The 26,283-nt window shown below is 40.1% G+C and overlaps 2 protein-coding genes across 4 annotated transcripts in view; one reads left to right on the top strand and one right to left on the bottom strand.

Moving 5' to 3' along the window:
* FGF7 (fibroblast growth factor 7) overlaps window positions 1-25,722 on the bottom strand; it is a 52,498-nt gene extending 26,776 nt beyond the window's left edge. Inside the window, exons 1-2 of one of the 2 annotated variants that reach the window (XM_066592632.1) lie at window positions 25,523-25,722; window positions 24,500-25,074 (exon numbers count right to left, since the gene is read on the bottom strand). In XM_066592632.1, the coding sequence (XP_066448729.1) occupies window positions 24,500-24,785 (286 nt within the window). In that variant the 5' untranslated portion in view covers window positions 24,786-25,074; window positions 25,523-25,722. The remainder of the gene's footprint in view (window positions 1-24,499; window positions 25,075-25,522) is intronic. The other variant, XM_066592631.1, reaches the window with a different exon arrangement.
* Window positions 1-26,283, top strand: part of FAM227B (family with sequence similarity 227 member B) — a 360,605-nt gene that overhangs the window by 131,252 nt on the left and 203,070 nt on the right. The gene's annotated exons all lie outside the window — the stretch shown is intronic.

Here is a 26,283-nt window from a genome sequence, read left to right as displayed (position 1 = left end):
TTTTTGTATGGGGCCCGCCGGGTGCCGAGCTTTTTTTTTTGTGTTCGTGTTCTCCCCCTCTCTCCCCCTCTCTCCCCCTCTCCCCCCCTCTCCCCCTCTCTCCCCCTCTCTCCCCCTCTCTCCCCCTCTCTCCCCCTCTCTCCCCCTCTCTCCCCCTCTCTCCCCCTCTCTCCCCCTCTCTCCCCCTCTCTCCCCCTCTCTCCCCCTCTCTCCCTCTCTCTCCCCCTCTCTCCCCCTTTCCCCTCTCCCCCTCTTTCCCCTCCACCCAGCCAGCCAAAAAATTTGCCGTTGACGTGCGCTGCGTCGCAGCGGGGAGGGCTGAACATGGCGTGATGCTCGCTGGAGTAGCAAGCACCATCGATTATGATAATACTCGAACGAGCATCAAGCTCGGCAGAGTACGTTCGCTCAACTCTAGTAATAATCTTTATTTGTAGCCAACATATGCCGCAGCGCTTACAAAACAGGGGAGAACCGATACAAAAAACAAAGATACAAAAACCATGGTTATATCTAGTAATGGATGGAAACAGTAGGGATGAGGGTCCTGCTCCAATGAGCTTACATACTACAAATAACCAGATGATACAGAAGGTAAAAGGGCTGGAGATTTGCAAGGTATGGCAAGGTGGAGAATTTGGGATGCTATACACATGGTTAGACATAAGCCGTGTGGTGGCTGAATCGGTATGACTGCAAGGGTTGCTTGATTGCGGCTAGCAGGGATTGCAGTCACTAGGACAGGTAGCATGTTATCAGGTGGAGTAAAGAGAGGTTTGGTTTAGGGGATATGTTATGCCTCCCCGAAGAGGTGCATACCATATTCTTTGAGCACGCCTGAAGTTTTGTGTGTCAGAGATTGCCCGGATAGTTTGGGGTAGCGCATTCCAGAGGACTGGTGTTGCTCTGGAGAAGTCTTGGAGGTGGGAATGAGAGGTTCTTATTAAAGTGGCGCTTAATTTGATTTTGTTAGCAGAATGGAGGGCACAAGCTGGGTGGTGTATTGAGATGAGGGAGGCAATATAGGGCGGCACGGTGCTATGGAGAGCTTTATGGATGAAGGTAGTGAGTTTAAATTGAATTATATATTTGACGGGCATCCAGTGCAGTGACTGGCACAGGGCAGAGGCGTCCAAGTAGTGGCTGGACAGGAAGAGGAGTCTGGCTGCTGCATTCAGGATGGATTGGAGAGGGAGAGTCTGGTGCAGGGGAGGCCAATCAGCAGCGAGTTGCAATAATCAAGCCGAGAGTGGATGAGGGCAACAGTGAGCATTTTTAGCATGTCTACAGTGAGAAAGGGGTGGATTTTTGCGATGTTCTTGAGGTGCAGCTGACATGTTCGGGCGAGAGATTGGATATATGGGATAAAGGAGAGATCAGGGTTGAATGTAACCCAAGACAGTGGGTTTGCTGTCTGGGAGTTATGGTGGTGCCACACACTGAGATGGAGATGTCAGGATGAGTCGGTTAGTAGAGGGCGGAAACACCAGTAGGACAGTTTTTGAGAGGTTCAGTTTTTGGAAGATAGAGGGCATAGTCTTAGAGACAGCGGACAGACAGTCGGTGGCGTTCTGAAGGAAGGTGCTGTGATGTCACGGGAGGAGGTGTATAACCGGATGTCATCAGCATAGAGATGGTACTGAAAGCCAAAACTCCTGATGGTTTGTCCAACAGGGGCTGTGTAGATTGAGAAGAGGAGGGGGCCGAGGACCGAGCCCTGGAGGACCCCAACAGCAAGGGGAAGAGGAGGGAAGGTAGAGCCTTAAAATATTAATGACATACAACTTAATGATTTTGTATTCTAAATGCAGCAAGTGACTTCAAAGAGACAGTTCGAATTTGGATTGTGCAAAAAAAATATATTAATGGAATGTGGTTATTGAAAAGATTTCAGATAGTATGCGGTCAATTCATATAATTATGGTAAAATTCTTTATATTATTATACTATATACTGTTAATTTGTTAGTTCAGTGAGTGACAATCACCAATTAAAGGGGTTGTTTGAATTATCTTATGTTTAGCTAAACAAGCTTCCTGTGCGAAAAAATAATAAAGGAGCTTATGCTCACCCCTCCCGGTTCGCTGCAAGTTCCCAACTGGCGGCTCAGAGTCTCCACGTTGACAGGCTGCAGCAGCCTGTGACGTCATCTAAACAGCTGTTGCAGCCTGTAAACAGTATGTCAGTGAGGAGACCCAGAGCTGCTGGCAGAGGACTTGCGAGCAGAGGTGAGTATAAGCTTCTTTATATTTTTTTCACATAGGCAGACTGTTGAGTTAAAAATAAAATAAAAGGTGGTTGCTAGTAACTATTGTGTATAATAAAAAATGCTAATGCTGTATATGCATATACTGTTGGTAAAACGATTGAGACCTCATCCACAATTTTTTAAATTGTGACATTTTGTACCAGCATTTTCTCACCATTTCAGAAGTTATACTTAGAGCCCTATATAGAAAAGAGGCTGCAAAGGAACAAACCTCAGTACATTGCATTGTAATTAAATAGCACTGACCTCAAAAACAGCTAAAATGCTAAAAATCAAATATTAAGAACCTAAACACGGTGTATATATAGAATTTTTTATGTTACAGTACCTTAGACAATGAACTAATATCTAGCACAAGGTTTTAGCCTCTTCATTTAAAAAAGCCCCAAAAATGCCATGAAAAACACAGTTAAATGCTACGTGTAGATCCATTTTTTCTTTCAATTCTGAGGGAACTTATAAATATGTACGTTATGTAAATTTCTGTACTTTCAGCAAGGAAACAGTGCCCAGGACCAGTCGGTATAAACGCTGTACACTTTTTAGGTGAGAAATGTTCCACAAAACTTACTGGGCTGCTTTCACACATGCACTGGAACCTCCGTTCAGAAGTTCTGTCGCAGATCTGGCGCAACATGCTGAGAGAAAAAGTCAGGTAAAATGCAGGTGAGCTGAACGGACCTCATTATAGTCAAGGGGGTGCGTTCGTCACTGTTCGGGTTCCATCATAAGACAGATCCATTCGGCTAGGGGATTCCCCTTCCCTGCTCCCCTAATTGAACAGGGAAACGGAACCCCGGAGACAGATGTGAAAGCAGCCTAAATCAGTCTAATGTTGCTTGTGTTCCTATATAAGTACTGTATGTCAATTTCAAAGTGTCTCAAAGAAACCAGACGGATACAACATCATTCAAAAAGGATGTAATTTATGTAAATCAGTTGACCTGATGCTCTGATTAATGGGTGCAATTTTACTTGTTCTTTTGATCCTATAGAGCACCATTTACAAAAGCAGCTTTGCCTGCAGCTACATGTAATTTGATTATCTAAGGATTGCTATATTCCTCCCTTCCCAACACAACAAGACAAAGAAGTTAAATACATAGACCGGAATTCCCACTATCCAGTAGGGCAAGTACTGTACAAATTACATATGTCTGTATGGAAATCTTCTTAACAGCAAAGTGTAAACTACAGTGTTGGCTTTGTGTGGCAACTGATATAGAACTCTCAGTTTATGGTTTCTTTTACTGAGAAGCTAAGCAATAGATTCCTCTCTGCAGATCTAAACTCAGGCTTTTTAATGAAACCCTTCTGAATGATCTAATGTACATGTGTTCTGTCAGACAACCTTGATGATCTCCTTTTGGGGGTTGCAGGAATGTATGTATCAAGGTGAATTTTGATCACAGCCTAATCTGTTGACATTCCTCTGCTATCTGATTGAAGTTTATGCTTCCTCTCTACTCTTTTGCAGTTAACAGGCACAACTTTACAAAGCCAAACATACATACTGTATTAATGGGAGCTCACTGATGTTAAAGGAGATGTCCCGCGCCGAAACGGGTTTTTTTTTTTTTAAACCCCCCCCCCCCCCCGTTCGGCGCGAGACAACCCCGATGCAGGGGTTAAAAAAACCACCCGCACAGCGCTTACCTGAATCCCGGCGGTCCGGTGACTTCAATACTTACCGCTGAAGATGGCCGCCGGGATCCTCCGTCTTCGTGGACCGCAGCTCTTCTGTGCGGTCCACTGCCGATTCCAGCCTCCTGATTGGCTGGAATCGGCACGTGACGGGGCGGAGCTACACGGAGCCGCTCTCTGGCACGAGCGGCTCCATAGAAGACTGCTGAAGACCCGGACTGCGCAAGCGCGGCTAATTTGGCCATCGGAGGCCAAAAATTAGTCGGCACCATGGAGACGAGGACGCTAGCAACGGAGCAGGTAAGTAAAAAACTTTTTATAACTTCTGTATGGCTCATAATTAATGCACAATGTACATTACAAAGTGCATTATTATGGCCATACAGAAGTGTATAGACCCACTTGCTGCCTCGGGACAACCCCTTTAATTGTCTATTGAAGATACTTTAGCTGGTATTTCACATCGCTTTGTCAGTTTTCTCAGACAATGGTTGCTTTAATTTAAAAAATCTAAATAGTCTGTTTGCTAAATATCTCATGCTGCAAGAATATTTTTACTATGATACTGTAGAACAGAATGAGTATCCTTTTTAAAATTTTCCACTTCTTATTTCGCACCAACAGATTTCACAGTGCTGTACCAAGTTTATTGTCACTCAAACCAGTTCCTGCCCCCATTTTGGGTTTATAATTAATTTACCTGCTTTAGACACATGCACAATTAAAGTAGATCTGTTAGCTGAATATGCATAAATATGTAAGGCCCCCTATCCAAGGGCGTTGCGGTATTCCACGGCAAATCTCAGCCGCGGGAGCCACCGCCAGGGAGCAGGAGCCAGCAGACGGTTCTCCGCAGGTCAGCCCTTACATAAAGCAGCATATTTAGGTGACATATCCACTTTCACCAATCAGTATGTTTTTTAGAGAGTGAGAGGAAAGCAGAGTACCCCAAAGAAAACCTACTTATACAAACTCCTTGCAGATGTTGTTCTTTGTCCACCCACGTGGACGATCTGCAGTTTAAGCTGCCCGTAGACAAATATGGGCATCCGCAGCTGAATTTAAGCATATGGATTTGTTTTGTGGACTTTTTGGTCCGGAAAACAAATCGCAGTATGCTCCATTTTGCTGAGGTTGCCGCACGGACAGCTTCCAGTAAAGTCAATGGAAGCTGTCCGATCCGTGGCCCACCCACAGCTGACACTGCGGTCAAGCCGTGGATCCCACAAGAAAGCAGGAGATTAAAAAGAAACAAAAACTCCACTGCGCATGTGCGACGGCTGGTGCTTCCGCCCACATCTTCAATAGAGAAGATAGAAGACCCACACAGTCACACAGAGAATGTGGACGGGTAAGTAGTGTCCTTGGTCACAGGCAGGGTGCGATTCCGCTGCGGGCTTCCACCTGTGGACATGAGGCCTTATGCTGTAATTCAACAGTTGGTTGCAGATCTATGTCAAAATCCTTTTCAAAATCTGCACCAAAAAGTGCAGATTTTGAAACAGATTTTGGTGCAGATCCATCTCAAAATCCACAATATGTAAGTATGCCCTAATGGGGTATTCTCATCTTGGAGAATGACCCTCTCCTACTCTGTCGTTAATTGCGGTATAACGCTCCCATTGAAATTAATGGGGCCTCGCAGACATGTGTTCGATAGCGGTGCTGGACAGCAATTTCCAGTGCCGCGATTTTATATGACTGTCTGCTCTATCTTTGACCGTTTAGCGCACCTCATTACCCATCACAATGATGGGGTGTGCTCAAACACGCTGTCGGCCGCAGGGAGCTGCAGCTGAAAGTGAGAGTCAGATGCGGACTTTAACTCTTATAAATATGTTTGTTGTGTTACACTGTTTATGTAACTCCCATTACCTTATCAACTTTACATCTCTTAATTCAAGCATATATACAGTAGTTGTTTAGGATGAAAATAAATGAAAGTTCATCATATTCATCATTTCTCAGATCCATTTTAAATAATTTATTTTAAAATTAATTATAAGTTTTATGCTATTTGTGATTAGATAAGTATGCAGTATACATTCAATGTTTGTGTCTGCCAGAATAGCCTTGATGTGTGATTAGTCCAGAGAAGGGGAGAAAAAATGACTAAGAACCAGTAATTTTATCTGTACAATGAGGCTTATTTACTATTGAAAATTTGACAGTTCTGGCACAAATTCCACCAGAAAACTGTCCAACATGCTTTGCACCACATTTACTATGTGTTTTAGACACTTTCAGACACTTTTTGTTGATGTGTCCAACAAAGGGGTATTTCTTCATAAAAAGGGGACATGACATGACCTAAACTGCACTAAAATTTGCATCAACATTTTCCCACAGTTTTTGGCTTAAAGTAAGCCAACTAAATGGTAGTCCAAACTTAGACTAGGCAGCCTTAACATTCAACAGATTTATCATTTATCGGAGCTACTGTGATATAATTCAAAAAATCTTTCACACGAGCAAAAGTGAACGATATCGTTCAGTCCAAACGCAAGCCAATGATGAACGAGAATCTTTCTCTAATACAAAAAGAGCGGGGAAAACTGGGCCTGCCTGTCTAGTTCCCCTCTGAATCTATATCGGATTACTGGTGTATGTGGGAAGCTTTATATAAGCAGTAGGATCAGAATAGAGTAGTTATAGAAAAGGGCCCTAAGTGTATACATTTTAATGTAGTCCATAATTCCATGAGAGGCTGTCAAAAGTGATATTGAGTGCTAGGAGCACAACCGGGAGTTTTACATTATTAGAGTATTGAACAAGGTGAAGAATCTTGCAAATGTTATTCAGGCCCTGCCTAGATGGAATAAACCTAACCTGATCTTTGTGTACAACATGTGGCAGCAAAGGATTACGTCTAGGGGCAAGAATAGTGGTTAGAGGTTTATAGTTGAGGTTTAAAAGTGATAAAGGTCTATAATTCTTTGGTGAGGGAGGATCTTTATCCGGTTTAGGGCTGATGGTGATCTGTGCTGCTGGAAATTCAGAAGGCAAAGGTTTACCAGTGAGTTATAAAAGAGGACAAGGCACCGTGCAAAGATGTGGACACATTTTTTAGAATACAGGGATGAAAACCCATTGGGTCGAGGAGCTTTACCTAGTTTCAATTGCTTTATTGCCTGCTCAATTTCCTCAATGTTAACCCTTAATCTAAGGACCAGGGTGTTTTGGTCCTAAAGGACAAGACACTTTTTAGGGATTTTACCCATGTGGTGGTTTTACTGCCCTACTTTTTTCATTTCCCAAAATTATTTTTGATGCATTTTTTTCATTAGCTTTTTTCACTGATTTTTTCCCCCGTTTTTTAGATTGGAGATGAAAAGCTAAAAAAATTAGTTTATAACATTTATAGTTTATTTTTAAAATTAGTAGATTTACACTAAATTAAAGTACAGGAATTGGTTCCTTTTTGTTTCAGATGTTTTGTTACATATATTTTTTTGAATATATAGCGCATATGGCTACAGTTTTTTGTTTGGTGTCGGCGGTGGATCATTTTCTTCTTTATGCATATATTTTTATTTTATTCTGTCATTTCTTTTTACTTATTTTGTAACTATTTTTTTTAACAACTATCTCCGGCATGACATCATATAAGAGATCTGGGGGTCATTCACATTGTCTTTTTTTGCTTTTATTTCACACTTTTCCACTGTAGCTGGGGCATCCATAGGAGCCCAGGATTAAAGACAATATTCTAATTTCCCAACCAAACGATCTGAGAGTTAAAGTCGTGTTGTCATTTGCAGTGAATATTATATAAAGTAGGGATAGGATTCTCAGAAGGCACATAAAAATTCACAAGAGGGAGTGGTTTGCCATATAAAACGGCCATCAGAATTATGTAGTGGCCTTTTGCTTCATCATCTACTGAATCCACTTGAATGGGTAGTGTGTTATGGAATAATATAATCACTCATCTGTGTTTCTTAGGGGCGGTTACTAGGTAAAAACGAGTGTACTGTGGATAAAAGAATCAAGTATAAGTGCAAGAAAAGTGAGAGTCTTGCAGAGATAAAATATCTGGTCTATGTTTTTATATAAATTAGAAAGGCATGTCTGCACTTAGAGGGGAAGGTAAATCCCCCTAACATTATGAGATAAAATGAGCACCATGTATATTAAGTATGGGGTAGCTAAAGACTAATCTAAGTCCAATCATGGATGGTGTTGTGGGTGTTAAAGGATGAGTCTTACTAGCATAATTGGTCACTTATAAAATAGAAGCGGTGAAAGAAGAAGGACAAAATGGGGTAACGATGATAACATGAATCAAATCGTTAATGCTGGTCCAAAAAGCAATAGACTCTTGGGAGCAGGGATGAGTGTAACCTATCATCCTACAAGCCAAGAAGTAGCCATGATCCTACTGCTACAGAACCCTGCAAAAGTAACTGCAGTATTGTGCGGCACATGTAAACATTCAATCACAAGACCAGAATAACATGTGGGTAATCATCTATATGTCAGACCACTGAGCAGAAACCTATAAAAACATGGAGGTGTTTCACTTGGATTAACTTAAAAAGAACAAGAACAAAGATCATCTCAAAACAAAGGAACAGAGGTGTAAAAGGAGTAACCTATGTATAACAGAGGGCTGAACATTATCCCTATAAAACAGTACATAAACCCAGCAGTACCCACGCTGCAGTCGACCATAGACTTAACTTAAAGAAAGCATTCTCATAGAGCCTAAAATGTGTCTTTAAGATGGATGAACCCAGAGCAGGATCCATCTGGATGCCAAGGGATGATGAGATTTTTGACCCTCTTCAAGTGAGCAAACCAATTCGAAATTGTGTTGAAACTGAAGCACAAATGTAAATCCCCATCTATAATAGATATTTGCCTTTTGTAGAGCTGCTGTAATAGGTCATAACTTACATCTTCCTGCTAGGGTAGCGGGTGCAATATCTGCAGACAACTAGACTGAGTTCAATTCCAGTAAAGGGGACAGGTTTCTGGCTGCTGCAAGATTATCATTGCATACTTTATCATAATGTAGTTTCAAGATAATATCTCAAGGCATTTCTGGCATCGCTGGTTTAGTTAGTGCTCTATGGATTATGTCAATATGGAATAGGCTTAAGTCTCTCTGAGGTAAAAGCACAGCAAACAGGTTCAGGCCAGTTTCCTTGAAAGCTGTAATGGATTCTGGTAGACCTCAAATCCAGATGTTACATCTCCAAGATTGGTTCTCCTTATCTTCTAGTCTAAGTTCCAGAGTCTCCAATTTCATAGTATGTACCTCCAATCGCGTTCTGTCTTCATCAAGAAAGTCCAACTAGTCATCCGTTTTATCGTTCAATCACGTTTATCCATACAAAGCACTATTCATAGTTATCATATAAAAATAGGCAACATGAACAAGGGCATAGTCTTCACATCCTGAAAGCCAGCTGAAGATATGAACATATCTCAAACAGGGAGACTTGATTAAATAACCTCAAACAAAGGTTGGAAGGGAAAGAAGAAAAAAAACCCGGGGGTGGGTGGAGTGGGAAAGTGAGGCAAACCATTGCCAAGTTATTCATTTTATGTTCAAGAGGGTTAATGTGTTGACCAAGGTCTGAGAGCTGTGTGGAAATATATTTGATTATGAAACCAAGTTTAGACCTAAAGGTGGATTTAATGTGTTTTTAGAATATCAGTGTTATATCTTGAAGAATTGTCTCCTGCCTCTTCTGTGGGGGACTCGCTGCCAGAGCTATGAGGGCTCGACGCTTCTGAGACAGCTGCCAGTGCCATTGAACAGATGAGGAGGTAAAATGTATATAATAGAGCCCTATAAAGCAGAATGCATAGACACCTGCCAATTTGACTTCTTCTGGGCATTGCAATACTTTGAGCAAATAGAAAAATAAAAAGTACTTGGCAGTTGCTGATCGACCAGTCTTCAGGAGAGGTACTGTGGTCAGAGAAAGATTTTTTTTGGAAAGCTACAAGAGTTATGGTCAAAAAGTTGAAGGCTAGAGATAAGCGAGTATACTCACTAAGGCACATTACTCGAGCAAGTAGTGCCTTAGCCGAGTATCTCCCCGCTTGTCTCTAAAGATTCGAGGGGTGGGGAGCGGCGGGGGAGAGCGGGGAGGAACGGAGGGGAGATCTCTCTCTCCCTCTCTCCCCCCCCCCCGCTCCCCCCGGCTCCCCGCCCCAACTCACCTGTCAGCGGCGCCGGCCCCCGAATCTTTAGAGACGAGCGGGGAGATACTCGGCTAAGGTACTACTCGCTCGAGTAATGTGCCTTAGCGAGTATACTCGCTCATCTCTATTGAAGGCCAAAATAGGCTGGAACATGACAGTCAGTAAAAAAGAGTAGTTAGATATAATAGGAACAATCTTGTAAATGAGGAGAGATAGTTGTAGATATAGATAACTTGAGGGCACAGTCTTTGCAATTTCTTAGCATTTGCCAAAAGGATTATACAAAAAGAATCCACTAGGTGGCAGTAGAGAACAGGGTTTTTGTAAGTGCTAAAAACCTGCAAATGTGAAGTTGTGTAACGCCAAAAGAACTTAGACTGCAGAGGTATAGTCTAAAAACATTGGGGCAGGTCCCCCTCAACATTTCAGTAGTATTTGAGATGCAGACCAACAAGAATAATGGTCCTTGAGGCTCAGAGGGTGGAGAACTGGCAATTTTTTGTAATAGAAAAAAAGGCAGGCCCACAGAGTGAGGGTCCTAAAACGTTAGGGCACAGCCCTTACTTACTGTCCTGGATGTGCAGCTCAAGTTGTGCTAAGCAGGGAAATGACAGTGTCCAGCCTGACTCATAGTCCCCCACTGAGGTCTGTAAAAGTCTACTGCTTCTGTCCCTGCATCAAGGTGGCATCTGCGGAAGGGACAGGGCCAAGAGACTCTCAGGCTGCAATCTACTAGAGAAGCCCCTAGGGCAGCAAGGTACAGGGTTGCTGATCTGGTGGGGAGATGGTAGGTCCATGAGCGCTGTCAGATGCAGAAGATACACTTCAGTGCAAGGGAAGCATTGGTGCTGGGCAGAGGAAGTACTTGAGGCCAAGGTCTCAGCTGCCTGTAGGCCGCTATATCCCATGATCATTCCTAGCAGTGCTAGAACTCCTTCCATTGCCCTAATGGTTCCCACTGGCAAAGGGATGTGGTGGAACAGGTTTTTGAACACTCTGGCGTTTATTTGCTCCTTGGATGGGCCAGGATTAGGGGATTATGCACAGAGCTCTAGTTGCTAGTGTCCACTCTTGCTAAAGATCAGGCCACATCTCCTCTAACCCCCTCAATCTGGCATATTTTAAGACTGTCTAGTCTATGTTTGTACTGTCTAACTTTTAGACTGTTTTAGAAAATAAACCACAATATGTATGACTGTTGTAAAAAAAACAAACCTTATACCACCAAGTCAGACTTTTTCCACATGGTCTACTGGGGCAAAATGACATCTTAAAAGGGATCATCCTTTATTAGCTAGAATAAAGAACCACTCTAGAGAACAGCTCCTACTTCTTAGAAATGGTATGATCACATATTAGATGGTAATACATTTTCCCTGTTGTAATTATTTAGCTATCCGTAGCTTCACTCAGGCATTGGCTGAGGTTGCAGTGGTTGGACCTATTGTGTTTGGTAAATCTATAGGTGGGCTTTGTTTTGAGAGGAGTTTGCCCTGATAGCACTCTAGGTATTTCCATAATTTTTTTCATCTTGGCACCAGAAATCCGCCTGTGAAATTTCTGTTGCATTTCAACAACATAGTATGTTAGGCTGAAGGGAGACAATGTCCATCTAGTTCAGCCTGTTTCCACTCCCCCCTTGTTGACAAAAAAACCCCAATGAGGTAGAAGCCAATTAGCCCATTTGCGAGAAAAAATTCTTTCCTGACTCCATAATGGCAGTCAGAATAATCTCTGGATCAACATTTTGATAACTCCTACCAGACTCCAAAACCCATATCAAAAACCCATATCAACAACCCCACTCGGACAAGATTGCAGAAACCCATTTTACCAGCATAGGATGGGAATTGGATTTCCCATGGATTTCAGCATGGAATTCGCACTGAAATCCGTGCCAAATCTGACGTGTCATTGTTACCTTCTATTTCTCCTACATTGGATCTGATGACTGTTCATTGTATTGCATAAAGACTACAATGTCCTGAATGTAATTTACCAGCCCAAGTAACCAGCAAGGATTTCTGGGGGTTTCAGCTCTAAAAACCTATAACATTGTGAATGCATCTCTTTACTGTAATACAGGCTCTAAGTAATGCAATGCATTTACAACTTTGTATATACATTGATTATATATGAAGACTGCAAAATGGTCTTCAAAGGTAATTATTTTCTTTTAATTGTCTGAAAAGGAAAAATATAGAACTTTATGGTAACTGTAAATTATGACGTGCCAAAAGTGATGGGATAACATTATGGAAATTGATTATAAACTGGTGTTAGCTCAGGTGACGGCTTTGGAATGCCCACACCTGTATAAGTTGTGAGTTGTTATTTTGTCCGTGAGGTTGAAGCCAGCATGCTCATAGTAAGGCTACGTGAATTATCAGGGTGCAAAGGAGGCATGATAGTGGGTGCCAAATGAATTTGAGCATTCTGTTTCGAAAGTTGTGTGAAGATTTAACATCCCTTGATCCATACTTTCGCATATGTACTGGGAATACTGGTATGTCATTGAAGGCATTACCACCCACAGTGGACAGTGTAGTGACTGCCCACGGGTGCCTAACTCCCATGATGTTTTTGGGTGTACATGTACGCTCTCCAGCATTGGGATTTGTATGGAGCGGAATCAGAAACTATATATCTATCTTTTCAGTTCCTCCAGTATGTGGTATAAGGAACTGAGCCCGCACCATCCACAGCAAGATCCATCTGTAACGGGCAGTCGGGGTCCTGCTGCAACTGCCGGAATCAGAAATTACTTAGATCTCAACTGTTAACTTTGATCACAGTTTGTAAGTGGTTAACAGAGGAGGGGAGCTACCTTTGTGATGTCATCAGCTCTACACCATCCAATTGCAGAGGGCCAATGGATTACCATGGCAACCGGTTGCCTGGCAGTGGCCTCTGGGGCTCACATGGCTTGTAATTTGAAAGATAAGAGATAATACACTGTAGTAAAACCCTAATACTGCAGTGTATTATTTGAGTGCCCATAGAATAGCAGATTCAAGTCCCCTACAGATACTCTCACAATATGTCAGTTACACACTAAAATATGTGGTTGTATACTTAAGCAATTTTAGTAAAGTCAATTTTTTGTTATGCTAGTAAGGTAATTTTAGAATTAGCGCTGGCACTTGCCAAATAACTGATTCTTTGGTTCATGTTTACAAAGCAGAATTTGCTGCTGAATCTGCACTGATTCTGTGTCAAATCCCGATTTCATTAATTTGAATGGGAATCTCTCCCAAGCTCTCCAGCTTACATGGTTTACTCTAGTACAGACTCCAGGTTGTGAAACCCGCTTTGTAGAAAAAAAAAGAACACAAAACACGTCAGGGAGGCGTTACCCGTGATGGCCTGGAGTTACAATGCAACATATGATATAATGCTCTATAGGAGTATTATTGCTGGAAATATTGAAATTGAAATTGACTCACCCGGTGTTTGGCGAGTGCTCCTAATTAGAAGCCTCACCAACACCTCCACATCCTCCTTGGCTTATAAATCCCCCGCTGTGTCCGATAAGCTGCTGGGCTTCTGTTTCCTACTGGATTGCAGGACCCACTCAGAAGAAATTCGAATGAAAAATCAATAGAAAAAATGCCCGCGCTACTCAGACCTAGACACCAGGATCAGGCTCCACACACTTCTTATTTTCATCAGTTTTATTTCAGATAATTTCTGTGCGACGCGTTTCGTAGAAAAAAAGGAAAGATATGTCACTTTTCTGACTAAAATTCCATGCAGAATTCTCATGGGGTTATCCATGTGCGATTCTGTTGCAGAAATCTTTTCGCTTAAGCTGGGATTTCTGCTGCAGAATATGTGGCGGATCTGTCTGATTTTTGCTACACAAAAAATCCTGTCTGAATATGGCTTTATTGCATTTAGATGTAAATAATAACATGTTTACGCTTGTGGCTACAGTAGTTTTATAAGGCCATGCTGACATGAGCATTTAATTACATAATTTGGCCTCATGCCCACGGCTGGGTCGGGTTCCACCGGACCGGGTCCCCCCAGAAACCCTATACCTCTCCGGATTCACCGCTAGTGTCTCGCCCGGTGAGCTGGCGTGCATGCGCAGTGCAGCGCATTAGATGCCTCCGCTGGGCTGTGACGCTTATTCCCGCAATACTTCCGCAGTGCCAGCTGCGCAAATTATCGCGGGACGGACAGCTTCCATTCACTGCAATAGAAGCTGTCCGCACGATTTTCCGCACAGAATAGAACATGCTGCAATTCTCCCCCGTGAGCGGAAAATCACAGTTGATTTCTGCTGGTGGGCAGGGGAGAATTGTTTACCACAGCATGTCTATGGACGGATATTGCTGCGGAATTCACGGCGGGTGTCTGACCGCGAATTCCGCAGCGATAATCCGTCCTTGGGCATTTGGCCTTTATTGCATATTACACACGCAATGTACATGCACATAATACATCATGAATAGAGTCAATGAAAGTACATTGATTTTCATTGATTCATACACGTGTATAAAAGAACTCAGCATGTTCTATTTCACTGTGTATTACACACTGTAGAGCCCTATTGTTCTCTATGGGTGCGTACGAAAACACTGTAAATACGCAATTGCGTATGTGCAGCGTTTTTACGCAAGGTTTCTAAGAGACAATAGAAAAAAAAACTTCAAAAAAAGAAGAAACCAGGAAGCCGGTGCGTGAGATACGGTGTCATGCGCAGGCATACTTGATCACAAACACAGTGATATGCAGCTACACGTGCTGTTAAAACTCTCTGATTTTTATGCAGCGTTTTACCATACGGTGCTGTGAGCCCGGCCTCAGGCCTATTCTTGTATTGTTGATTGAAATCTGCTTTTATGCTAAATTATGTACATGCATGGAATTCATAATTCTGTTTGTCTGTCTGAAAAAAAATTACACAACTTTGTCCTTTTGTCTAAAAATACAAATATGACTCCAAGTTCCAATTTTTAAGTGATTACTCATTTCAGACACTGAAGTTTGCTTCTTCAATTAATTTTACGCCAAAACACAATGCTTTGCTTTCTGTGTGCTGAAATTCCTGCTGACATGTGGTATTCACAGCTATTGGGTGGTTTGTCTCATTTTTGTCAAACGCATTATTTCTACATATACATGAATGAAACTTTTCCAGTCTTGATTGCAGACTTTCCTCATTCATTAAATGGTTCATATGCTTAGTTTATTTTTCTGTGGCTAGTTGCTTAGCCACTTTTTTCTCCCGCGTCACTATGCTTGTTATTTATTCAGAGTCAGATTACACACGCCATTAAATTCTCTAACATATTAAACTTTAATGGGTTGAAGTCGGCAGCAGGATGTTGTAGCATAAAACCGAATAAAAGAACAAATGCTCTCTTTTATCAAGTGTCTAAAAGCTGATCAGAGATGAGCTTTAGTTTTTGCAGAGTTGTTTCAGAAGTGAAAGCTGAGTTCTGATTGATTGCTATGGGCAACAAAGTGAGTTTTTCTTTTAGACACTTTGATAAATGACTGCCTAACCCCCACAGTGCATTCTTATTGTTAGGCTATTAGTGTACTATGCCTGCTTTCTGAGTAGCACTGGCCAATCAATGAGCAGTGCACAATGTGCATTAGGTAGTTAGAAAATTGCTGCAGCCATCTTAAACATCCAAAAACGGGGCCCAGAATTGGTGGATCAGAGAGATGGCAGAAGAACAACTGCAGGTAATATAATCCTTTGTCCCAGGACAAAATTTTGTCCTGAAATTGGAGGGCCACTATTCTAAGAGATGACCAAATGAAAATCGGTTAAAGAAATCATATCCAAAGCCAAAGTCTTCTCTAGAAGGAGAAGATAACTAATTATAGACAACTTGTTTCGGGGCTTTGCTCCTTATCAGTCTTCTGGAAAATCTCTGGCTTTGGCTTTTCCGAATAATTGTTTTAAGGCCTGTTAAATGGTCAGCCATTGACTTGCAGGAATGCTACTCTATAATACATGGTGCTGCAGAACCATTGTTCCATCTTTCCATTTACATACATTTTCCAAAGGAGCATATATAGCCTTATAGGTCTCCCCATTCTACTACATGCTCTCCCTAAGGAGAGACTTTACCCCTCCCGACCTAAGGGTATGTATTTATGATGCAGCCTATACAGTATTTTCTTATGTTTTTTTTCCTCTTATCATTGTTAAATGTTGCTAGGGGCTGAATTAGGAAAAGTTAAAAAGGTATTTTGTGTTCCCTACAGAAATAAATGGAGTGACATCGCTCCATTCATTTCAAAGGGGCAGATATATAGTTGAGCACAACACTTGACTATCTGCCTTCTCCATTGAGAGGAATGGAGCCACTACTGCGCATGTGCAACCAGCGGTTCCATTCCTCACTACACTACAGAAATGAGAGGTTGTAACTTGAACTGTAAAATAGGGGAGACACGAATCCCCAATTCTTGGGATTGGTGGGGGGCCCAACAGTCGGGCTCCCCCTGATTTATCATTTTTCACACATCCAGTGAATATGTGAAAGCTGCAAAAAACATCCCATCGCTGCAATACCCCTTTAAGGCAGTCTGCAGAAGTACATTTAAAATTAACTGGATTGTGTGAAAACGTTCCTGGACCCTTTTTCATATTGTGAGCATCATTTACTTTACAGCTATTGTTATTTTTTTAAGGTTTACCACTGGCCCTAAGTGTTCTAGCCCTTTTGCAATTAGAAATAAGAAAGACTACAAAAACAACATGTTCTATTTTAATAGAATATTTGAGGCCAAGATAACGAGAAATAATGAGCAGTAGAGTTTCTTTTGCCTTTTTGAAACAAGTAGATTTTTAAACAAGAAAGATGGTAATGATTTCTGTTTCGCTTTAGATGCTAAAATACACAAATTAGCCCATGCTAAAGTACCATATTTAAGAGAAAAAGGTGAACAAACATTTTCCCACTGTATATTTATTCCAGCCCATATGTTGCTGTAATGAAATGTCCCTCTTGTCACCCTGCCTTACCTGCAGGCATTGTAAATAGTACAATTAGAAATTAATTACAAGGAGATTCTGTTTCAACCTTGTAATTAGGTTACCAATTATGCACTTTCAAGGTTTAACGGATTCCATTGCCTAAGGCTAGTTGCCTTCAAATCTGGCAAAATACATCACTAACGTTAATTGCCTTTATTGGTAGTAAAAAAAAAAACACTTCCACTGGGAAAGAGAGCCTCACTCCTCTAACATTGTTTTATATACAACTCATCAAGCAGATTTAGGACCAAGACATAAGCTAAAACTGTAAGATTAATTTGCCAACTACTGCGAAAAACCTCCATCTAAATTATTTTGTTGGACGATGCAAGAACCCCATTCAAAGTCCAGCCGCTGCAGTGATGAGTTGATTGTCCCAGGTCTCACTCCTAGTAATATCAACAAACTTCTGATTTTGCCAAGGGACCATGGACAGTCAGGCATTTTCCCTACAGCAGTTGGAAATATAGTATTATATGGTAGCCTTTCACAGGAATGGTTGTCCATGTAATAGAAGGACAATTTGAGTCCACCAGAACTGGAGCTGCTTGAGTAAGTTATGGCTTATAGAGCGGTATCCAGAGCACAGATTTTACCCATTTTATGAGGTTTGCATGTACTAATAGAGCATGTGGATAGGGATTGTCTTCATGAGACAAACCCTTCAACATAAGGGTTGATCCACTCGGGTCGGAATTGCTCTAAAGTTTTTCTAGACAGTTGTACAGATAAAATCTGCAGTGGAATACAGTAGCAGGATATGTGGATGAGATTTTACAAAATTTTAACCACATGCTGCGGAAATTTTCAGCATGAAAATTGAGCTGTCGTAGGACTTTTAGAATTCACAGCATGTTAAATTTTGTTGGCGGATGTTCACTGCAGATTTTACTCGTTTCAATATAGTGGCATAAATTCGACAAAATCCACGTTACACATTTGCTGCAAAATATGCAGACAGATTTGCGCTAGAAAGATCTACTGCTTGTAGACCTACGTAAAGATTACTTCCATCGAAGTATGTAAATAATTTCTCAGCAAATCAAATTAGATTTTCTTATTGAGTAATATGTTAACAATTTTATGTTTAAGGATGGAAATCCACTCTAAGGCTCTGTTTGTAGAATGCGGTACAATTAAGAATTCCAGTATGGAATCATCATTATTTTGTGTAACTGTAAATGGCAATTAAAGAATTTAGGTATTTGTTTTGTCACATGCAGTTGCAAGAAAACGTTAGTGAACTCTTTGGAATCCTCTTGCTTTCTGCATTGATTGATAACATGTGGTTGAATTGTTATCTAATTCACAATTAAAGACAAACAAAATGTAATTAAACAAGTAGCACACAAACTATTGTTTTAGTCATACATTTTATTGAGTACATAAAGTAAATAATGTCCACAGTGCAGAGAGCAAAAGTGAAGCTCCTTTTGCACTGGCCAATGATCAGGCAAAAACATTTGTCTAAGGCTTATTCACACCCGGGCGTATATACGGTACCCATGTGAAGCATTGGTTTCCAATGCAGCTGTTCACATGGGCGAATATACGACGCATAAATACGCTGGCAGCACGAAAAATAGAAGATATACGCGGCTGGTTCATATTTGCTTAGCCAAAACATAGTTCTGGAACTATGTTTTGGCCAATATATACCGGTGGGTCCTATAGACTCCTATGGGAGCAGGGAAAGAGAAGGGAGGGGGAGGCATTTTTGCAGTGTCCAATGGTGTAAAAAGCTTACAGGTGCCTCTATGTAGGCACTGGAAGGCATCCCGAAGATTTTGGCAGAGCGAGGGTTTTCCGGGGTGTGCAGTATTTTTTCGCTAAGAACGATGCTCGTTGTCGTGTGAATGGACAAGAAAACACTGTCTGTGATCGCGGGAAAACGTCCATTCAGGAGCTTATACGCAGCAGGCGTGAAACTGCTGTCGCCGTATATCCGCTCATGGGAAAGATCCCACAAAGATTGTTTCCCCTAATATTGGCCTACATAACTATGCACACAGTCAGCCCACATGTCAGTTCATCAGCTGATTGTGTGTTAAACAATCGTAGTAATGAATGATCATCCCCATGCTAGCAATTCTGCCTATGTGCACATTAGTAATGAGCACCGACCGACATTCTCATTGTTGATCCCCGCTTCTTACCACAAGCAGAATATCTGCCTGCGTAAAAGCACTCAAAGTAAACCCTTGAATATAAAAATCTATATATCCCCGTTTAGCAGTAATCACCTCCACCCAAATGTGTCCTGTAGCAGCAAGTAAGATTTGCACAATGTTGTGGAGCAATTTTGGGTTACTTCTCCCTACAAATGTGTTTAAGTTCATAAATATTTCTGAAACTCCTTGCGTGCAAAGCCATCTTCAGGTCATGCCACAGCATTTTGATCTGGTTAGGCTTAGAACCCTGACTAGGCAATCCCAAAACACAAATAATCTTTTTCACACATTTTTTAGTTTATTTACTTGTGTTCTTTGAGACATTGTCTTGTTGTATCTCCCAACATCTATTCAGCTTGAGGTTATGAACTGCAGCCTATACATTATCTTTGATGCACCTTAGAATTTGTTGCTTCCTCAATGATCACAAAGTGTCCAGGCTCAGTATCAGCAAAGCAGTTATCAAACCATGATGCTCTCTCTACCATGCTTCATGGTTGGGATGTAGAGATGAGCGAGCCAAACTACTCGAGCGAGTAGTGCCTTATGCGAGTACCTGCCTGCTCGTCTCTAAAGATTCAGGTGCCGGCAGGGGGCGGCGGAGGAGAGTGGGGAGGAATGGGGGGGGAGATCTCTCTCTCTCACTCTCTCCCCCCTGCTCACTCCCGCAACTCACCGCTCTCCCCCGCCAGCACCTGAATCTTTAGAGACGAGCGGGCAGGTACTCGCATAAGGCACTACTTGCTTGAGTAGTTTGCCTTAGCGAGTACGCTTGCTCATCTCTATTGGGATGTGTTTTCTGTATTTGTGTGCAATGTTCTTTTTTTCTCCATAGTGTAATGTATTTGTGCTAAAAAGTTCAACTTTTGTCTCATCTATCTTTTGAACATTTTTCCCAGAAAAACTGAGGACTATCCATATGTTCTTGAGGAAACTTGAGAGAGACTATAGTGTTTCTTTTGGAGAGCAATAGCTTCCTTTATGGTGTCCTTCCATTAACACAATTTTTGTTCAGTGTTTTTCTGATGCAAACACATACAGAGGCCAGTCTTGCAGTTTGTATAGTTTCTGTAGGATGTTTGCTGTTACTCTGGGGTTCTTTTACATTTCCTTTAAGGATTGGCTGTTGTGCTCTTGGAGTGATTTTAACAGATGTCCTCATCTAAGGAGAGTAGCAATAATCCTGAATTTGTCTGTATTATGATGCACACCCAGTTCTTTAGCAATGCTTTTCTAGCTTCATGCATCTCTATAGCATGTCTATTGAGGTTGTATGAAAGTTGTTTAGATCAGGCATGATTCACACTAGCCAATCTTTCTTGAGAAGAACAAATTTATCAGTAACCAGGCTTTGTGCACCTTTATTTAATGGCCAATGCACCTTCAAAACTCTCACTTACAATCCCATCTCCTGCACACAGGAGAAATATAAGGCCTTATTTTATATTTCCTATGGAAATATAAGCGCTGCGGAATAAGTTGGCGCTAGACAAATAAAGATTATTATTATAATTCAATTTCTGGCTTCGGCTCAAAAAACTCCAAAAAAACCCATTGATTTTCCAAAAAAATTATGTGTGTGAAACAAATGTGACTTTGATAACAATCAGACTACATTTTATTAGTAATCAATGCAAAAATCCAGGTAATTCCAAGGGTCCTTTTTCTTACAACTATGGAGAAGTATACCTTCAGACTCATCATCACTTTCTCAACATATTGACTTAGGTAAAAATAAAGATGGGTAATGAAGAAATTAACTCAGTTCAACTCTATTTGGGTATTGTGTCTGAGAAATTGTTTCTTTCATGACTTTGCCTTTTATATTTTCGCATCACAGTTTTTAAACCATTAATGTAGAATACTGCCTTGCAAATGCTTTTTTGCCTTGTCTGCTAAGAAAAGCTCATTCCAGTGGATTGTGTAGCATTAATTCTTCTGTAACCTTTACATCATAGTGGCGGCAATGTGTTTCACCACCATAGAATCTACCTTGATTATCTTTTGCGTTCAGCACATCCTAGCAAGCTTGATTACAGCTTCAACAGTTACATTTGAAAGTGCTCAAAAATAAATTGGTAAATCTACATACAATACTACATAAAGTAATAGAGAAAGGAGCAGAAATTGATTGACCTGTTTTTCATAATACAATAATCAGATCAAGTATGAAATTGCAGTCCTCTTTCCAACTATTAAAGTATTGGAAATCCAGTATTTGAAATGTTCACAACTAAGAAGCTAATGCACATATATAGTCCACTTTTTCACTTTTGTAAAGGCTCTTTAAAACATATCTTACATATCCAGTTATTTTGAGATTTTAAATGGTTGCTTTCCATAAAAATTATAAGTCCCTTGATGGAACTCTTTACAATAAGCTGTTATCCAGAGGTATACTACAGGAGAATTGTGTCAGTACACATTACTTATTCAAATGAATGGGTGAGCATGTAATAATTAGTCATTATGGGTCTCCTATTTGTCTCTAAATAATATCAAGACCCAAGTGGGTAAGTTCATTCATTGATATCCAAATGGATAGGAGTTGTGCTAATTGAAAAACCCATAAAGCATAGCCAAGATATTAAATGGTATAGAAAACGGTAATACCACTCTTATTCCAGGTGGTCCCCATTAATCAAAACATTTGGTACAATGGTGAACACATAAACATCTCATACTTTATAATATATATTGTTAAATGTTCAATAAAGAGCAACTACAGACCTAATTGTGGTACCACAAACCTGTTATAGAGGTTGTAGGCTTGTTCGTATGAGCAGCTTCAAAAACCAGCCTATGACTATACAGAACTCCCAAGGGCAAACATGCAGTTGTTGTAGCAGTTCTCTCCATCCAGTAGCAGCTCTGAGCAGCAAAATGTTATCAGAATATATATTATAAAGTGTGTGCATGTGCTCACCACTGTACCACATGAGTTGGTTGGGTCTTCACATAAGCGATGTCACACATTTGCTACCATATTGAACACAAAACTATTGAACTTGTCTTATATGCATTGCCCAGAAGTTTACATTTCCCTAATTTCAATGCAAATGTATTAATATATATCTTGGCTAAATAGAACGCTCCAGTTCTATATAGTCATTATTATGCACTTGATAATTTTCAGAAAGAAATTTAGGCAACTTAGACAGGACACTTGTCAATCAAGTCACTTGTCTATTTATATACCAATGTAGATTGAAATTATTTTACTTCAGGGGATCTATATGTATTAATCCAGTCTTACATTTACTGATTTTTGCACAATACAATAAGATTTTTTAAAGATCATGTTACAATTATTAAACTTCTGGATTGCATCATAAACTCCACTTAATGTCAAGTCAAATATGTTTCATATATACATTTTGAAATGCACCTTTCTTATTTATAAACTTATACTGATAAATTCTATGTTACAATCGTGCAATAACCATTAACAACTATCAACCAAAGTTTGACAACATGATGACTTTTTGTTCTTGGCTAAAACATGTAATGCTCCATAGATGCCCAGATTCTCATTTATTGTCATATGTTGTGACAATTTACTACATGTGTGGCTGCCTTTAGCCATTTAATGTCATTGTCAAGCACAGCTCGGACAGTTAGAGGCTGAGCAATTGCTTTAATTAAAGCAGATTTGGACTACTAAGCAATGTTTCATTGCATGTGATGATGTCATATTTTTTTCGTACTATATCAAAAAATATAGTCATTCCCATCGCAGATTCGCTCTACTGTTGCACTTTGACTTTAAGAGATGCCATGGTCTCTAGAATTGAAAGACATCCTCTCTTATTCTATATTATTCTGGATGATCTATTATTCCACATACCCTGTATTCTTCTAGTCTGGTTAAATTGTATATGTTACATTACTGTTAAATACCCAGTTAGTAACTTCATTATTCATTACCCTATTTAAAATCTTAAATTATACCTTTAGAGGTTTTTTTCACTCTGTTACATTATAGATGTGTCATTCTTTCCTTTAAATTATCTATTTTATTAATCATGTTGTCAACTCTCTCAGATATATCATTGCAGATGAGAAAATAGCAGATTTCGTGGCTTTTTTACAAAAACATAATAATGCTATTAAATGGCTTGAGGCACTCAGAGACTGTATAATTGCTACAACTGCACTTCCACTGAAGGCAGTCTGCTACTTATGAATTGACCATTGGCATTAGTATGTTAGTAAAAAGTATCCCATGATCGTAAACCATAGTATATTACATTTCCATAAATTTGTATTAAAGAGTTACATGTTAAGATAAGTTGAAAAAGACAACTGCCCATCAAGTTTTTAAGCTTTCTTATATCAAAAAGTTTGATCTGGAGGAAGGAAAACACCCCTTTTTAACGTTGTGATTGTATCTACCATTACTATCTCTTGTGGTAGAGTATTTCATAATTTGACAACTCTAAAGCCATGTTCAGACACACATTTGCATTGTGAATTCCGCATCGGAAATCCATGGCACAGTCCAATACATGTGGATGGAGTTGTTAAAACCCCATCCACGCATAGCTGAAAAAGCAGAAATATGAGCATACAGTGGAATTTCAAATTTTCACAGTGAATTTTACCCTTTTAATGCTTAAGCAAAAATCTGTGGCAAATCAACAGCAGAATCCTCAATGAAAACGTGGAATTTCCTCAGATTTGCCATAAATTTGCACAATGGAAAAACTGCCACATGTGGACTTAGTCCTTGCTATAATGATTCTTTGGGCCAGTCATATACAGTATGGTGTTTTGTTATACACATGGGATACATAAGCATTATTCTAGACATTTCCCTTTTAAACGGGTCCCCTGCTAAAACCACAATCGCAATACAATAAATACATTATGGAAGCTGTATGTAGCTTTGTATTAAGTGGACTGTTTCATATCCTTATCTATCTGCATATTGCAAACTAACGTATATAAAAAATAATGCTCTAGAACTGTTGGCTAGATCATCAATTTAATTAATTTAGATGTTCTTGTATTATCATGTTTAAGTGTACTAGCCAATTCTTACCAGAATTAGTAAAAGCACCAACAAACATACTGCAACTACTCTACATTGTACTGTCTTCAATTATAAATGTCTGTCCACTACAATAAAACAGAAGTCTGCACTGTCGGTAAACTGAATTGAGTTATGTCCATCACAGTATTGTTATCTTATTTAATTGAACTTTAAAACAGTATTATATTTGGTAAGTAAAGAAATTGAGTACTTACTGTAGCTATTGTTTGGGTCTTGTGTACCCTTCACATTACCATGCTTATCAATCCATAGATACCACTGCGTTCGACAAAAAAGTTTTCTTATCCTTACATCACTCCCTTTCATAAATTCATAACTTCTGGTATGCCGCTCAAGGCTGGAACAGTTCACATTTGCAGCCGTTTGCTCTGTAGTCATGTCATTGCAGGCTGACGAGAGCGTGCCCAGTAGAAAGATAGTGTAAAGGTATGGTATGTAGAGCAAAGTTGGCAGGATCCAAGTTAGTATCCATTTGCGCATTATAGTGCAGTGATCTGGGTGTTCATGAACATCATAATGAAACTTAAATCTCAGGTGGATCAGTGTTTTTAGGTCCAAGACCTGGTTGTACACTTTGCTATTAGAGTAGATGAAACAACGCAGTATAACTCCACGCTTGTAGTGCTGTCTTACGTCTATGCCATAAACGGTGGACTTCACAAAACTGAACTTTCTCCACAGTGTCTTCAGAAGATCAGAGTGGGATGACCTTGGCAGCAGTAATATTCAAGACCATTCAGACATACTGTTGAATGCAAATGTGACAGAACTGTAAAGACATGATAAAGTTTATAGCAAGTATTTAGAGCATTATTAATGGAGACTGTTAACATTTTCATTCCTAAAAAGTTTTCTTTCTAAAAAGTATGCAAATTTGCAAATAGGTGTAAAACAATCAAAAAAGAAGTAATGCGTTACAACTACACAATGTCTATGTATGCCTTTGGGCTAACTTACCTCGCTATAGTGCTAACATAACTTGGTTTAGCATTGTGAGAAGCTGCAAACTCTTCTCTAGACATGCCTTATGGACAGCAGCATGTGAGCTGAGCTGTCAAGAATACTCCGCTCACTATGTACTATGTTGCAGAGAGATTCTGTTAAAAGTATATTTCATTCTGTTACCTATACCATTTTGTCTTCCAATTTAATGTGGAAGTAAAAGAAAAGCTTTGGAAATCCAGAAGACTAATTATTCCTTAAGTAGTTAAACTTACTTGTTCTCGATGATAACAGCTGGATATATGTGTATTCCATTTCGTCTGCTTGCTTTCTGCAACATGAGTCTGTAGCGACAAGATTTCTCAACCCAGAAAGAACTGTAGTACAATCCTAATTGTTTCCATAAATCAACACGCAAGAGGGGTTTTCTCTGTGTGTCTGTGTTAAGCCTGTTGTTGTTCAATGCTTTTCGATAAATACCTTTTGGTGACCTCACTGAAGCAATTAGATCTAACCACTCAGCAGCTGAAAGCACGAAGAAGAGGGAGAAGGAAAACTTGTGAGAATCTCATTCATCATGAGAGGGAGCTATGAGCATGTTTTATGCTTTTAGTTGTGAGGACTTAGCAGCATACTGTGCAGACACATTGCAGAATCCTTGAAAATATCAAGATACATATTACAGGGGATAACAAAAACTTTTGTAGCATAAGATGAGATCCATCATGGGATTATATATTTTCCTACAGCTCTATCCTTGACTCACATTCTATACAACTGCTATGTCTGTACTCATAGACATATGAGTAGTTATGACAGTTTATGTAAAAAGTAAAGATAGAAGATTCAGTGCAAGAGCATTGGTTCAGAACTCATGTAAATCAATATTATTTTCTGCAGGAGGAATCTTGGGGTTGTTCTGTATATGTGTTGTAGACAGTATAAAGTATCATTGTCTATAGTCAGACTGTACATGGAGTGTGGAATTATACTCCTTGTCAAAAATGTCAAGCACCTAGAAGGAGTTATTGGAATC

The sequence above is a fragment of the Eleutherodactylus coqui genome, chromosome 2 (genome assembly GCF_035609145.1).
Source record: "Eleutherodactylus coqui strain aEleCoq1 chromosome 2, aEleCoq1.hap1, whole genome shotgun sequence".
NCBI classification, from domain to species: domain Eukaryota; kingdom Metazoa; phylum Chordata; class Amphibia; order Anura; family Eleutherodactylidae; genus Eleutherodactylus; species Eleutherodactylus coqui.
The sequence above is the reverse complement of the archived record's forward strand: the minus strand, read 5'-3'. Positions and strand labels throughout refer to the sequence as shown.